Below are 16,961 nucleotides of genomic sequence, written 5' to 3'. Positions count from 1 at the left end.
AATATCACTTACTTGCAATGAAGTGAAATCCTATTTATAAGTAGAATTTGATTTTTATTGGAATCATTTTTTATTATATTCCTATATTTATAAAACTTATTCAAATATGGGAGTGAAAGAGGGAAGGAATTGTCTATTCCTACTTCTCATTCTTCCGTACCAAACACCCTACAGTATAGATGAGAAGAACTTGACCTTCCCAGTGTAATCCAATTATTTACAACTCGAGGAGTTCTCCAGAAAACCCATTCGATTCCCTGATCTCAAATTCAATTCTTCAATAAGCACTAACTAGAAGTCTGAGAACAACAAGAAGACAATATAAATGAACTTTAATTTTCTTGACAAACTTTTTCCTTTGCCACCAAAGTTGGAAGAAATTGTTCCAAAATTCAAGGAAACCTATGTTATGCATATACCATGTTCGGTGTTGCATCTGATCCTAAAATAACAGAAGCTCCATACATGGGAGTTGTGTACAAATATGCACATACATGAACAAAAAAAAACAACTTACAAGGACATGAGCATGCGGAGATCTTCTACACCAACCTCCCTCCTATCCTTCAGGCCCCTCCTCCCAAAGGCTTCCTTAGCCAACTTCTTCTTCCTCTCCTGCAACTCCAATATTCGCTCCTCAATGCTGTTTCGAGCAATCAACCTCACGATTTTTACATCCTCCTTTTGCCCTATGCGGTGGACACGGTCCATGGCCTGTTCCTCAACTGCTGGGTTCCACCATGGCTCCAACAAATAGACCCTGGAAGCAGCTGTAAGATTTATACCGGCACCTGAAGCCTTCAGACTTGCAAGCAACACTGTGGGGCCATTTGGGCCGGGGGCTCCAAATTCCTCAATCACTTGAGCTCGTCTTTTTGCATTCATTGACCCATCCAAGCGCAAGATCTTGAAACCTGCTGCTTTAAGTGGTTGCTCGAGTAACAATAACATTTTCCGGAATTGTGAAAATACCACTGATTTTGTAGAAGGATTTTGATCCCTTGATGCAGAAAGAAATTTTAGGAGTGTAAGCACCTTGGAAGATGTACATTCAGAAGAGGGTATTTCACTGTTGTCTGTTTCAGTAGATTCCGGAGGGGCTGAGAAAAGGTCAGATTGTGACAAAGGATGGCGGCAAAGGGGACAACAGGGTTTGGTGCGCTTCAGAGTTTTCAGGATGCAGACACGGCAAAAGATGTGAGCACAACATGTAATGACAATATTAGTCGGTGGAGAAATGCAAATTGGACAGTCGAAATCTTCACCATCTTGTAGCACTAAGACCATCTTTTTAAGCAATTCCGGGTTATTAGATACATCTGCTTGGTTTCAATTTGCAGGTTATCAGCACACATACAAACATGTGAAACAATGACCAAAGAAACTTCCGTAATTTGTGAAATTTACATTAATATCTAAAAGCAGCATCATTTCTGATATAAACACAGATGTCCCAGATTAAAGAAAACAAAAACCATCGTAAGTATGAAACATTGTTCACATTTACCCTCTTAAGTTGCATATATGGTTTAGCATCATTTTTTACCAACAAGCCAATCTTTCATAAAAAGATAAATATGAAGTTTGTTAACGTACTGTTGTTTCTAGTAAGAAAACAACATAATTGCATGCACACACCTCCAAGTAAGCTCACAGACAAAGACAACCATCTATCTGATACCAATTTGTTGAATGCTGTTATATTACATTGGTTACCAAGTGCCGCTCCCTGCTGATAATTGATTAATTTATGATGTTATGTAAGTGCCTAAACTAGGTGTGAACCAAACTAAGGACCTATTCCAAGGAACACAAAAGTAAGGTCACATGCATATCCAAAGCTAGCTCTTTAGTGGATACTTCTCCTAGGCGACAATCCTAAAGTACTACACCATAAATCTTGAACGGTAGACTAGTATTCTTATTCTCTTGACTTGACAAACAAAACATCTGAAGCAGCAGCCTCAATTCAAGACTTAATTTGAGATGGGATAAGCACCTGGAATTGATCAATGCTATGTAAATCAAATGGTTCTCCATTCATAAGACACATCTCATGCACAAACTCATAAACACATTGCATAAATATCTTTAATTTACTTCATGTGTTCAATTCTTTTTCCCTGTTTTGTGCAGAAAAATTTTATATTTAAATTTTTACGGAAATATTTTTATTTTAATATTTCCAACAGGCTAGCACACCCCTAGAAACGACAACAAACACACAAATTCCACCCTGTTTTCTGTAGTTTCAGGTTCCGGCACTCCTACTGGGACCTTGGTGTGTCTGCCACCTAGCACAAATGCCTATCCCTTGGGTGAATGCACAAATATCTTAGATGCCCAAGCAACATGGATCCAATATGAATGCCCACCTGTCAAAGATTTTGAATAAGTCTCTTACCAAAAATGCCAGGAGGAATGTGTTTCCTGTCAAAGGTTCCACTCTTTATGTGAAGCAGAGGGCCTTCCTCGTATTTGATGGAGGTTGAGCCATTTATTGTTAAAGGGTAGATCACTCCTTCATAGTGCAGGTGGCCTGTACTCTCACCATGTCTGAATAATAACTCTCATAATCTTTTCACTATCTCAAAACTGCCAATTGTCTTCAAGGACTGACATGCAGACACAGGGAGGCCTCTTGCCCTCTGACAACGCTCTGTTGGAGGAAGCTGCAAGGTTTCCAGGTGTTTCTCCTCTGTCGGTTATTCCTTTGGGGGGTTTGGATGCTTCTTCTTTCGGTGCTTTGGAGGCTTCAGCGGGCGGTAGGAGGTCAAAACCTAGGTTTTCGGAAGGTGGCTTTGGAGTCGAGGATTATACTCCCCTTTCTTCTTCTGCAGGGTTGCCCACCCTCAACAATGATTCGAAGTTTCAGTCAAAGGTGGGGCAATCTTTGGGGCCTGTGGATTCTAGATGTCAGCCGCTAAGGATGATGCTTCAATATAGCAATTTGTTGGATTGTTCGAGAAGTGATGTGAATGATCCTTTGGGTAAGGAGATGGTGATTAGGGCTGAGAAGTTGGAGTCCACTAAGGCCTTGGGGTTTGGATGCGGTTCGATGGGGGAGGAGCATAACCTTGATAACCTTCCCAGTATGTTTGTTAATTTCAATAACTTTGTGGAAATGCCTGTTGTAGGTTTTGAAAAGGAAATCAACTCCCTATTGAGAAAAATGGAGGCAAGAAAAGGGAGTAAAGTTAAGATCTCAAGAGGAAAGAGGAAAACTCTCTTAGCATCCCATTTGGAGAAGGAGATCTGAAAACTAGAATGCTCGGTCAATTACAATAGTTTTCCGCCCACTGTCAGGGAAGGAGAGGAGCATTGGGAATTCAACGTTGGTTTTGTGAGATTGCTTTTTCATTTCTTGTTTGTTGGAGAGAGGTTGGTTAAGTTAGGATTCTGGGGGAATTTGTGATCTTTCCAAATATGTATCAGTGTGTGTAGGTTGGGGGCATGCCCTAGTTTTGGGAGCTCCTGCTAGGGGCATCATTCCAACTTGCATGGGAGTTGGTCGTTGTTAGGGAGGTGGGTGTTTTTTTTTCCCTTCTCATGCTTGCCATTTGGCCCTAATTGTATACTTCGTGTGTACTTTGATGAGCCTTTTTCAGGTGTCTTTGATATATTATCCTTTTTACCTAAAAAAAAAAAAATTCTTCAAGGACAAAGCACTTCAACAACAATGTCATGGCTAGCTTAGCCCTCTTACAACCAAACACTTAGGATTGATTGGAGGATCTTATTTGGTAGATAAAATTAGAGATTTGTTGATGCAAGATTAACAAAGCATGCATTAGAAATTGTATCAATTGGACTATGGGGGCCCAATGGACCATTTTGCAAGAAGAAAACCTCTTTTTTGGATGATTCTTAAGCCCATCTTCAAATTCCTCGAGCATTCTTGAGATCTACTTTAAGAAAATCAATCCCTTTAAGGACGACTTCCAAATCTCTCCACCCATGCTTCCTTTCTTCCCATTCTACTGTCCTCTAGAACCTCAACCTCACTATTCATATGGTTGACTACCTCTCAAATTCACTCGCAGAAAAAGAAGTGTAAAGAGCATCCTCAAAGTTTGGTGGGATATTTTATACCAACTTGGGATTCCAGCCTTCTCCCTAGCTTGAATGCCTGTTTCCCTTGTCAAGGATTCTAGGAGACACTTTTGAAGCTCATTAATTGAGTCTCCAACAATCAATGACAAGTAGTTTCACCTAGACATTGTTAAAGCAGTCTTGTAAGAGTGTGACATAAATACCATCTAGTGAGTCTAGCCAAAGTCAGAAAATTCAGTACAGTAAACTATAAACAACTTCCAAATCACAGCCTTGACTGAAGCCACAAAACCATAAGCTTGAAATTTTGAACCCATACTTTTAGCCTTGTTTGATGCTGATATGCTATTCACACTTACTAAACCATAATTTGAAAGAAAAGTTGCTGTCACAATAATGATATGTAGAATTAGAAGAATATTAATTATCTGAAATCCAGCTTCAAGGAATTCTAGGAATTTAAGGATGGAAAACTGATAAAACAGAAACTCAATATTATAATATTGTAGCCAGAAGAATGAATAAAATGAAATCTTCTTTGTTTTTACCCAAATTTTAAGTTCTATGATAAGTCATGACAAATCAGAAAACTGTAGAAAAAGGAAAAGAGACGAGCTATCTACTGATTACGAGATAATACTAGAAATGCTTTATGGGACACTGGGCAATTAACAAAGCAACAATGAGATGTGAGAAAGCACTCAAGGGAAGGAAAGGAAAGGTGAAATCAAATGTAATACCTTCAATGTTGTTAGATAGAAGCAGTGATCTCAGATCTGAGGGACACAAAGCTACATCTGTACAAATCTGACGAAGTCGTAAAATTATGCCAAGTACAGTTGAATAGTTGCGCATCACACTACCAGCATCAATATAATCACGGATGACACACTTTCCTTCTGCTTCCATCTGATCATACAGTTCACGTTCTTCTGCAGAGAGTTCCACAAAACAAGTTTCTACACTTTTAGGTGGCAATCCAATCAAACCCTTGTCTTTTGTTCTCCGCAATGAGATGGTTGCCATTAAAACCTGAAAAGATTGATAAGGTTCCTTAAAAGAAAAAACCAGTGTGAATAAGGAACAAGGAACACCTATTATAGAGATCAACTTCATCTGGATAGTGCATCCTTGAAAAAAACATGAATTAAAAAAAATTGTAGTGATCAAATCTTTTTAAAGATGCAAATACAGGATATCATTGAAAAAGTAAAAACACATGAAACATCATAGACGTTGATCATCAAGATCTTAACCTTTTTCTTCCACATTTCAAGAAATAATCAGGATAATAATCTTGAGGATTTTTTCTTTTTCCTTTGTTTTTTTTTTTTTGGTTGCTTAGTAAACATAGGAAAGGTCCTCAAATATCAAGGAGTTGCCTAACCACAACCTTATCAACTTGAGAACCCCCAAACTCTGCCTCTTCCTTTATAGTGCCCACCACTCCAAACTACCAGAATCCTCCGGAAAAATCACATAAAGGCCTCATAGTTTCCTTCAAGATTACAAGATAAAGAAGGGGTATCTACCTCACTCATGCTTTGTCAGTTCCAACCTTAGCAACCTCCCTTCTTCCTCCAAAAAGGACCACTTCTTCCTCTCTGAACAGCAGTTTCCCAAAAAGCCCGTAAGCCAACTGAGGCCTACATTGAGCGTCTTGGCATCGTCTACCACCAAACCTCTCCCCATACTTCCACTCCTTCTTATGACAAAGCAGAAAAATCTTTCTTCTCCTGTCATGTTATAATTGTTCATACTTAAGGTCTAGCAAGGTTGAGGTGGGGACACCGGAGGTTCTAGGTTCAATTCCATGCAACAAGAATAATATAAACTAAAAATAAAAAATTACCTATAAAAAAAAAAATGTTACCACTGTTCCAATTCAAAAATTTTATCCTCGACTAAGATTTAGCTCTGGAGTTCACCTTCAGGAAGAGAGTTCCAAAAATAAATTTCACTCACAATATATGATTATTTCATTGAAATCCTATCATTTTCCATCTTCTAATAAGTTGTTCGGAAGTTTGCAAGCAACCTAAAATGAAATGACAAGTAATGAACACTTGAACAAATTTTGTTGGATAGTTCTGCTAATGGATTTACTGTCTCCTACACAGAAGCTTTTTATTGGATCATACTGCATTGACATTAGAACTCTCATCAAGGGTCAAATAATAAAACGTTTTTAACCTTCTTCTTAGGTAAGCCGGCTTAACAAACCCTGCGGGCTATGAACAACAGTTTATGCAAACAAGGACTGGACTCTAATTCCCATATGGTGAAAAGAAAATTTCTCACCAAAGAAAGAGAATGTTGCACATCGGCCTTATGTTCCTCATATAGTTGCTCTGACTGCAATTCCCTTGATGGATCATGAGATTTATTAGCATCTCATGAATAGCAGAGAGAGAAGCATTTACTTGGATAAGGCAGGCATTTGACCCACAGTTAAACTTTATGAAGGGACAATGTATAAGGACATAGAATTGCTATTGAAAACATACAAGTATTTAGTTGAATACAAAGAAATGTCAGTAATGGCAGGAAACATGGAAATTAGACAATGAATATGTGAATACGTAACCAGAAAATCATTTCCAAGTAGAAGTAGAAGAAATTATGTTACCTGCAGCCGTGAGAGCCCCTTCTCTTTTCCCTGACCAAGTGGGCGTTGCACCAAGCTCTGCCAGTAGCTCTTAATTGAAAATGGCTCAAACCTCAAAAATGCCATGAGAGAAAACAAGTCAAATGTGCCATTCTGGATGGGTGTTCCTGTAACAACCCACCTCCGCTTGGCCCTCAGATTGGTGACAGCTTGACTCTGTTGAGCATTCACATTCTTGATCATATGTGCTTCATCCAAAATAACTCGCCACCATTCTATCTTCTTCACAGGAGACCCTGACCAAGCTTCTTCAGTAGCCAAGGTACTATACGTGGTCAACACTATATCATACTTCTGAAGCTCTTCCGCCTCTTGAGTCCTATTTCCATAATACATATACACCTTCAACCTTTTGGGTGTAGTATGTTCCAATAACTGTGTTACCCAGGTTGAAAATACAGAAGGAGGACAGACTATTAATGTGGTCTTTGAAACTAAAACAGTTGAAAACTTATGAGAAGCACCCACAGAGTTCCTTTTAGCATGTCATCAGAAGGGGTATCATCAGTTTTGCGTTTTTGCGCAAGCCACTGGCCTTTCTACTCACTCTCCCTTCCTAGACTTCTTACCACTTGAAACAATGAGTTCCTCATCCTCTTCACCAAGTTTTTCGATATTGTCCCTATTTACACTATAAGAAAGATCACTACTGCATTTATCGAAAGCAATTAAACATAACAATGTTAGAGTTTTACCCAATCCCATATCGTCAGCAAAAATTCCACCTCTCAATGGCTCTGGCCGCTTGTTTGTTTGGTAATTGGTCAACACATTGACATAAGACCCATTTTGCTTTTCCCAGAAAGGGGGCAATTCACAGGAATTCTCCCTGTGAACCAGCCATCCCAAAGCTTCCTTTTGGTGCAAGAAAAGCTCCGATTTGATCACATCCTTCGGGGGCTCCATGGCTTCCAAGGCCCCTGTTTGTTCACATTCTCAATAGCCAACTTGAAAATCTCATCCAAACTCTTGAACTCCTTATCACACTTCTTCTCCTTCACAATAACAGCTTCTGACAAGGTAAACGATGGATCCGAATCCGAAATTAGCTGCAACCCACCTCTAGAAATTGCTGACCGCACCCGTGGAAACCACTCAATCTGTGCAAATATATGAACTTGGCATGGAATTCGATACCTGTTTCCACTTCCGGGAGTGTTGGGAACAATGCCTTCCACAGTCACCAAATTAGCGTCCATCAACGGCGCCAGAACCGCCGCCGCCGACCGGTCAATGTGACCACCTGGATCGTCGTCGTGTTGAGCACCTTGATGGCGTTCCTGTCGTACGGATTCAACGGTTCCCGCACCAGCCCAACCCTTTCGCGGCCGCTGATGGTCCCGAATAGTACTGAATACCCACGATGTTGACTATGACGAAACCCACCAGGTAAGTCTCGGACGGCGACGAGAGAGGACACTGCGACGAATCCTCGTCATCATCAGCGTCGATCGGAACTCACGCCAATGATCAAGGCTCATGAAGAGACTCACAGGGTCTTCCTCGTCCATGGCGGTGCCCAGAGAATCGAGAGTCGGTGCGCAGAAGACAATAGAATGGGTTCGCTGCTGAGGGTGAGTGCCGTTTTATAAGAGGTTTTGAAAAGGTAAAGGCGGGTTTAGAGAGAGAAAGTAAAGGGGAGGGTGATTGGTTAGAGAGAGAGAAAGAGAGGGGTTTTGAACTCTAATAGCGAAACGGCGGATTGGAATTTGGAGAAGAGAAGGCTGAAGACTCAAGCCAGAAAGAGGGGCACCGCACCCTCACACCGTCCCCTCTCTCCCCCTCTTCCCATCGCTCTCCACACGCTTGTCCACATGGTCACTTCACTTGTGGGTTTAGTGGTTGTTGGAAATTTTAATTTTTTTCAAGTGGATCCCACCCTCCGTCCGTTTTTGTAACTGAAATTGCCCTCTTTCCCAATTCGACACGTGTGTTGTTTTTGGTTCAGACCGGACCGGTTCCAACACTTGGACAACTTTAAGGGCTTCCAGGCCTCCATAATCATACTGATTTTTAAATTCAATTCTACGAAGCTTTCTTGAAAATTATATTAATTTCATGTGATGCCCCATTAGATTAGCACGAAATGAATCTGTTCTTCCATTCACGTTTGCAGACCCTTTCAAAAATCTACTCTTTTAATACCTAATTCCCACGCCCAAAGGTTGTGTTAAAATGTTACTATTGTATATTTAAAAAGTAAGGATTTTTAACTTTAGAGGCATATGATTCAGCGTTGAAAATATGTACCAGTAGTCTGGCTAATAAAGAGGGTTGGCCACCCGTGAAGAGTGGTGACTGGTGAGCATCTCAGTCGTATCAGATCTCTTTCATCGCACACAAAAATTCTAAAAGCTTCAGGTCCATATCAAAGTTGGAGTTTGATTTGGTGAGTGCTTTAGACAGCCATAAATCTCAAGATATGGTTTGATTTTAATAATTGTCTTACCATTTAAAAGTAACAACTCCCCCTTTCCCTCACCTTTATACACTCCATCCTCCAAATAAAACACATACCCACCGAATCGTTAATAATATGGTTGCTCCGCAGACCCAAGGTGCCAATGAGGTGGGTTGTTGTCTTTGAGGAATACCCATCTTGAATGGTTCCTATTTTTTCCTTTTTCTTTTTGGGGTTATCAAGCATTTTTAATTAGGAGGGCAAATTTCCAATTTCATACTTCGATTTTTCTCGGTATAGGCTGGGCTGGGTAGCATCTTGAAAGAGACATGCCGCAACGTGTACTGCACTACATGCTATGATAACTTGGTCTTACATGACCCAAAAAACCATGAAAATAAAAATAAAAATACATTAAAAAATTGCAAGTGGAAAACAAACAAACCGTCATTGCTCCTAAAGTGCCCTCCTTTCGGCCTCATTTCCTAGTAAGTAAGGACACACCAAACGTAGTGCCGGTCACTTAAAGCTATGTGGAATGTTCTCTTCCTGTTCAACTGACTCAGAAACCTTCATTCCCCAAAGAATTTAACAAATGTGAAAGAGTAAAGACCAAACGGTCATGCATCATATCAGCAGCCTAATATTCCCATATACATATGTAAGGACCTTATCAATGTTTAATATAGGGTAGCAAGAACCTGGCCTAATCCATAAGTCTGTTTCAACACATGGGGGCAAACAGATGCCATGGCTAAGGTACATGTCGATATAAAGCTACCTTCACTTTAAATCGTATACTCGAAGCTAGCCTGATTATATGTCATGCTTGCTCATTCAAATTTCACATGTCATGTTGATTCCCCATATCTTATTTAAGTCTTATCCTTGATGACACATTTGGTGCTCATAATACGCCAAAAAAAGGGTTATTGTGAATATTTTTTATCAAATCAAAGTGCACCCAAGACAAGTAAACAAATTTCCACTGATGATACCTTTGCCCCCTGGAAAAAGTCATTATTAGTAGTTGGAGCATGTGGAAGTGAAATTGTACCTCCAACCATAGAATGTCTGTCTTCCCAACCAGCCTGGAAAACCCAACCAGGGATGTGGACTGCAACTTTTATTAGATATTTATATAGATTTGTTTAAATTTCCATCACCCCCTTGTGGCTCAGTTTGTACTAGTCAATGAGAATTATTAGGACTATAAATCATAATAATCATCTTAATGTTGCTAATATTATGTACATTAAATTTATTACTGGATGTAATGGTAATGGAACAAATCTGGGCATGCATGTTACCTGTGACAATTGCATCAAGTGATTGCCTATGGCATTCACTAGTATGACCATCTCCTTATCATTTAATTGTTATTGAAAGATACCGATGGTAGCATTATGTTATTTTATTTTTTTCTTTTCAATCTTTGTGTTTGTCTTTCTAATAGGACCAGACATTTTGTGTTCAAGTTTGCTGTGCTGGAGGACTAGGATGCTCTCAAGGCAACCATCCAGAAGCAATAAACCCCTGATTAAACTCATCGAAGATTAAAACAACTCCTCTGGACCAATCACCAATCTACATTGTCAATTGTCAGCTACCAATGGGATCTTTCCCTTGACTAATTAAAAGCATCTGATTCAACTTTTCTAAAGGATCTTATTCCTAGAAAGCATTAAACTATATATCCCAAAAATGTCATGATATGCCAAGTTCCAATCCAATTATAAGAGCAAACCGTGATAGAATCATTCTGATATCTTACATTGGTTAAGGGAAGAATGTTAACTGTATAGAAAGGCTTTAAAACTATAAAGACTCGTTGGATTCAAAACGGAGCAGATCATTATAGAATGGTATTAGAGTGAGTGGGTCGTTGCAATCATAGACCATTTAAATGTCTTATCTAACTTGAATTCATCTATCAATTTTTACATGGTATTAGAAATGTTTCTATTATGTTTTCTATAGCATTATGTGAGAACATTTATTTTCAGTAATTCACGTTCAAAACAAGGGCATTTTGAAATTTTCAATGACATACTTCCTACTTTAATTTGGTGATTAAGGTGTTTGTTGCATGTTGCAGTTATAACTTGTGTTTCAAACACTGCATCAAACATGATAAATTGAGGTCATGATTCATTCCCCCGAGCTATCCAAATACCATATTACTAAATGGAAGTTCATATAGATGGGCAAAGAAGAAGTTTTCGCTCACCACCTTCAATGAAAGCCAGCTAGTTATGCTATTTCAGTGGATTGATAATTAGCAATAGATTATTTGTATTTAGTTACAGTTTCTATTAGCTTCTTGCTTTTTACTTTCATTGTCTATAGCTATTTCATGTCCTCCCAAAGCAGCTATAGTTGGATATATATGTGACTTACACATTTCATTTTGTTGCACCCATTATACTGCTAGAAAGTAATAATATGAAAATGGAAGGAACTGAACAAGCCAAGACATAACAGTGGATATGAAGTGAGAGAATAAAAGCTCAGAGAATAATCACTTCCACAAGGAGAAGAAAACCTGTATCTGCAAAGGACCCTGCTTGAAACAAAAGTGAACTACAATTTCTTCTTTCTTTGACCATTATCAGAATACACCACAAACCTGCCTAGGAAACAGATGATGGAGTCTCTGGCATTGGGGACGAGGAACAGGATTCTCTTCGAAGTTCCTTCACCACAGCAGCCAGTGCTTCAGGGTTCAAACCCAGGTCACAAAGAGTAATGAGGACAGAAAGGGTGCGTCGATCAAGTCCTGTGTCAAGAATGTTTGACATGTGAAATGCCAGCTCAAGAGATTCTCGGGCAGTCTGTGCAGCCTCCGGATCCATACAAATAGACTGAAAAGGATTTCTGTTTTTGAAAAATTTGGTCCAATCAACCAACCTTAGAAGAAAGAGCCTGAAAGTTTAAGACAAGAATAGTAGCATACTGTTAACTAATTTCAGGACATGAAAAGCAAACTGACAAAGCAAGCATTGAGATGAACATACCTATAAGAAGACACATTATCCTTAGCTAAGTATGCAAATCCATTAAATTTAACAAATACTATCAATTGAAGGGCATGCAAGAAGCTATAAGGCTAAACCAAACAGTTATGTCTAAAGAAGGTAATGCCAATGCCATCAAAGTGACTAAAAATGAAAGAAACTAAAAGACCAAGTATCCAAACAACAATAGCATTGCCATCGTCACAAGTCCATTTAATAAAGATATATATATATTTGATAGGCAATCCCCAATCAGAACAATTAAAACCATACAGGAAATATCTTTGCTTAAATGTATACTCCATAGCATATGGCTTTTCCATGACAAACTTCCAACTCATCTCATATTTCCAATCATCAAACTTTAGAACAAATATTTTTCTCCACAACCAACATCAGCCCCTCTTCTTCCAACAAATCAACAGTCCCTTCACTGAGCTGCAACCCTTACATTCTATGGTACTGATGCTGTTAGCAATAGAGTCCAGGCAAACTGGGGCAGCATCCTACAACATTCTGTAAGCATATATGCTAGAGGTACTTAATTTTATGTGCTCCTTACTCCAACTACCAGGAAAACAATAATCTAGTTTAGAATGTAAATAAATTTTAAGCTGTTAAACTGAGTATTTGCCTGCAAAACCTGGTCTAACAATGCAAGAATTTCTCGAAAATTGGTGAATAGATGAAAAAACATGAAATAGAAAATATGGGTGGCTTTCATTAATAATAATTCTATTTCGAGGATGTAATCACTCCATGATGTTAAGCTAAAAGGAAAAACGAACAGAGAAAAACACACGCTCCCCCAATGTCCCAACTCTTCCTACCTTCTATACATTTAAATCCAACAGAGATTTCACATTAAAACCAACAAAGAAACAACAAGAATATCTTCTAGACTCTGCAGAGGAAACCGATACAAACAGAAAATGCATAAGCCTGCCTAGAAGGGAATGCAGAAAGAGCAGCTTAATTTCAGAGGTAAGCATACAGCGAAATAGTTGCAAAGGCATTAGATCTAGAAATTTAAGAAGCAACAAATAATAAAAGCAATTAATGAGTAAACATTATTGAATCAGGAGCATGTCTAGGCCTTTCATTAGCCATAATCAAGAGCTGCACCCAATTTGCAAGCACAGGATACTAAGTGTCTCAGAATATCTTCTGAAAACACATCCCCATTTCTCATACATGATGAACCCACTAAAACCCTGATACATACCCTAAATCAGAATAGCTAAACAAAATTATAGATCAAAAGAACACATTTCCAAACGGTACTAACACCTAACCATAAAAAAATAGCCCAGCTCAGACAAACAAAAATCTGCTGAACTCTTTCATGTTTTGATGCAAACTCTGTAAGGTTCACCATCACAACAGCAGCATGATTTTTTGTCAAACAATTTTCTGCATTTTTCATCGAACACCTCGCATGCATCATCAACCACTATAACAAAACTCAACCAAAAAATTCAGAAAAATGAAAGGACTTAATGGAAAACAATTTTCAACAATGCCAACTCAAGGAAACAAACAAATAGATTCGAATTCAACAAACCTTCAGCTTCCCACTAGAAGAAAGCCTGTTGCCAAATTGGGTAGGGCTAGGGTTTGAAATCAAAATTCAAAGGAAGAGTGAAGAGAGATCTTGGAAAAGGAGATCTAAAAGATCAGTTCGCCGAGCCGAAACGGGGTTCGGGAAAAAACTGCTAATTCAAATTCCTTTCCAGGGAAAATTAACGTTTTGACGATTTTTTTTTATTTCTTAATAATTAAGAACGGAGCGGCGGAGCCCCGGAGAAGCGGAGGCCCATTAATTTTATTTTATTTTTAATTATTTGTCTCACCTATTTTTCAAAGATAGCTCTTAAGAAACATACTCAAATTTGTTAATTTTTTTTTTTAATTTCTTGAATTATAATTTTTATTAAATATTAAACTATATTTTTTTATTAAAAATAAATGATAATATTTTAATATTTTCAATAATAAATTATAATATTTAAGAAGTTCACATAAACCTTTTATCCATCTTAAAGGGTTATTAAATCAATAAGATATTAAATTATAAAGAACTAATACAAAATAATTATCTAAAAATAATAATATAATGATAAATTTAAAAAATAATAAAATTAATAAGGGAAACATAAATTATTTTTTTTATTAAAAAATAACATTTTACTAAAAAATTATAAAATGTAGATATTAGTATCTTAATAAATCTATAAATTCTGTTTTATTAGTAAAAATAAATTATAATATTTTGGAAAATGATCATTATTAGTAATATTTTATTTAAAATGAATTATAGGAATAAATATAATTTTTTTCAAAAGACAAATAATTTATTTTTGTAATATATTTATATACATTTAAGTGTAATATTATATAAAAATAATTAAAAATCATGATATTTAGTCAAAATATTCTATAATTTCAAGAAACCTAAGTGATTTAAAATTGTCTATGTTAAATCACTTTGTTTTTCATTCATCTCTTTGGAATTTTCGTACAAGGGTATCATTGTCCAATAAGGCGAAATTTATAGACTAGATTCTTTAGAATGCCTAATATCATATAAAAATAATTTTGAGTATAATACTCTAGAAAAAGAGTTAGAAGAATTTTGAGAAACACGAATGGTCCAAACTATATCTTTGTGAAACTCTTACTTGTGTTATTGAATCTGTTTGAAAATTTTTCATGGGGCATACATAGTCCAAATATAACAAAACTTGGATGGTTAGAGTCATCATCGAGTCTATTATTTGATAAAAATAATTTGAATTTTTAATATTTTATCAAAAAGTCCCAAGAACTTAAAAATCACAAGCTAGTCAAAATACCAAAAACCAAAGTATTTCACGTTCATGGGAAACCCATTTTTTCCATGAAAATGACCATCATGAACTCAACTCAATCTATTAGAGTTGGTTGAAAGAAATTAGGGTTTACTCGTAGGTTGAAAGGTATTACCAAATTTCCCTCAAGTAGCAATACCATAATTATTTTCATACACTTCCTAACAAGTTATATGAGTCAAACTTAAAACATAATATTTTCTTTCACTCTTTTTTTTGGCAACCAAACAATCGAAAAAGTAGAAAAAATGACTTAAAAATACTAAAAATTTACATACATTCAAAAACCTAATTTCTAACCACATTTTCTCAAAGAAAAGATATTGTTTTAAAAATCGGACCGGCCGATCGAACTATTGGGGACCTTTTCGGTTCACTCGTTTGACCCATCCGGTGCAGTTGAGCCGGCGGGTTCTTGTAGAACCAGATGGGTCCTCCTTTTCCCTGTTTCTTTCTTTGGCAAAATGACCCTCCCCCCATCCTCTTCCCCCAAGCCCAATAGTCCAAGCCCACTCCTATTATTGCAAAATGGACCATTAGAGCCTCCATCGGCCCAATAGCCATTTGGTTTAGTGTTGGCTTTTAAAAAAAACATCAGCTTTGCTGTTGCAACAAGGACCTTGAACCGTAGATCTTAAGTTTCAAATAGGATAGGATATCTCTCCACTCTGCTAGTTTTTGCTTGTTTAGAAGCCTAACAAGAAACAACTAGATAGGCTATTTCAAAAAATAATATATATATATATATAATTACATAATTCGATTTTTTTCATTTAATACAATTTTTTTCCATTTTCAATATATTTTCATATTTAAATATTATATATATATATATTTTTAATAAATTAAAAATATTAATCCATTTATATAAAAATGAATAAATAATATTACAATTATTATTATTTTTAAATTATATATATTTTAAATATTTTAAAATTATTTTTAATTTTAATAAAATATAAATTATATATTTATGACACCACCAATGCAACCACAATTTAACCATGGGTCCGACTAGTGAACTGTAAAACGATAATTTTTTCGGTTCTAAAAACGTTGAAAAAATATGAAGAGACAAGAAAAATAAAAAAAGGTAAAATATAAAATGAGATTATGACCTCTAGTGTCTCTTCTAAGTAGAGATGAAAAATCTCCACTTCATGTTTGTATTCAACTTCTACACCATTTTCTCTTAAGCTATGTTTAGTTCCCAAAAAATTTGAGGGAAATGTGGGAAAAGTAAAATATATAAAAAAAAAAGTAAAATAAAATAAAAAGTGAAGGAAAATTAAAAAAATAGATTAGAAGTTGATAAATTATTTTTATTTATTATTTTAAACTCATTTTACTTATTTTAATTTATAGATATAAATATTAAATAATTTAAAAATATATAAGTTTTTAACTAGTTTTAATTATATTTAATTTTCCTTAATATTTTTTATAAGACAACCAAATATAAGAAAATCATTTTCCTTTACCATTTTTTTTTCCATAGTATTTTTGGGGAACCAAACACAACCTTAATAAATTTTCAAAGAATAAGAATAAGAAAAGAAAACCTAAGGAAATGAAGAAATAGGAGTTAATATAAACACCCTTATTATTTACATTAGGATGTAAAACAAAGGGAATAGAAGGTTTCCTTGGTACTTTAGTAGTACAATAGTTGTTGTTCTACTATTAATATGAAGTAGTTGTACAATAGAATGTCATTCGCCTTGTATCATAGGCCTTCTAGTGGGAAGGCCAACCACCAAACCGTAACGCTTTTAATACCTCTATAATTCTATAAATGTGACACGCGACAATACACTTATTAGTTAAAATAATTATTTTATAGCTTATTTCTATAATTTTGAGGTTATTTAAATTTCCTAATTATTTTTAATTTAATTGGATTTTTAATTGTTATATAATTTTTTTAAAACTAAAAATTTCCTATCTAACAA

The 16,961-nt window shown here is 36.2% G+C and overlaps 1 protein-coding gene and 1 pseudogene across 1 annotated transcript; both read right to left on the bottom strand.

The window, feature by feature from the left end:
* Positions 1 to 300: 300 nt before the first annotated feature.
* LOC117910280 lies at positions 301 to 8,315 on the bottom strand (annotated as a pseudogene).
* Positions 8,316 to 11,584: 3,269 nt separating this feature from the next.
* Positions 11,585 to 13,874, bottom strand: LOC117910277 (mitotic-spindle organizing protein 1A-like). Its single transcript, XM_034824361.1, has 2 exons — positions 13,704 to 13,874; positions 11,585 to 12,047 (listed from the first exon to the last, which is right to left on the bottom strand). Exon 2 carries the CDS (start codon positions 11,975 to 11,977, stop codon positions 11,756 to 11,758), a length of 222 nt encoding a protein of 73 aa, XP_034680252.1. The 5' UTR covers positions 11,978 to 12,047; positions 13,704 to 13,874; the 3' UTR covers positions 11,585 to 11,755.
* Positions 13,875 to 16,961: the final 3,087 nt, after the last annotated feature.

This window comes from Vitis riparia, unplaced genomic scaffold, assembly GCF_004353265.1.
Source record: "Vitis riparia cultivar Riparia Gloire de Montpellier isolate 1030 unplaced genomic scaffold, EGFV_Vit.rip_1.0 scaffold690_pilon_pilon, whole genome shotgun sequence".
Taxonomy (NCBI): Eukaryota; Viridiplantae; Streptophyta; class Magnoliopsida; order Vitales; family Vitaceae; genus Vitis; species Vitis riparia.
The sequence above is the reverse complement of the archived record's forward strand: the minus strand, read 5'-3'. Positions and strand labels throughout refer to the sequence as shown.

Excerpts from the sequence above, each read along its gene's own strand:
- LOC117910277 (XM_034824361.1), bottom strand. The coding sequence starts at position 11,977 with ATGGATCCGGAGGCTGCACAGACTGCCCGAGAATCTCTTGAGCTGGCA.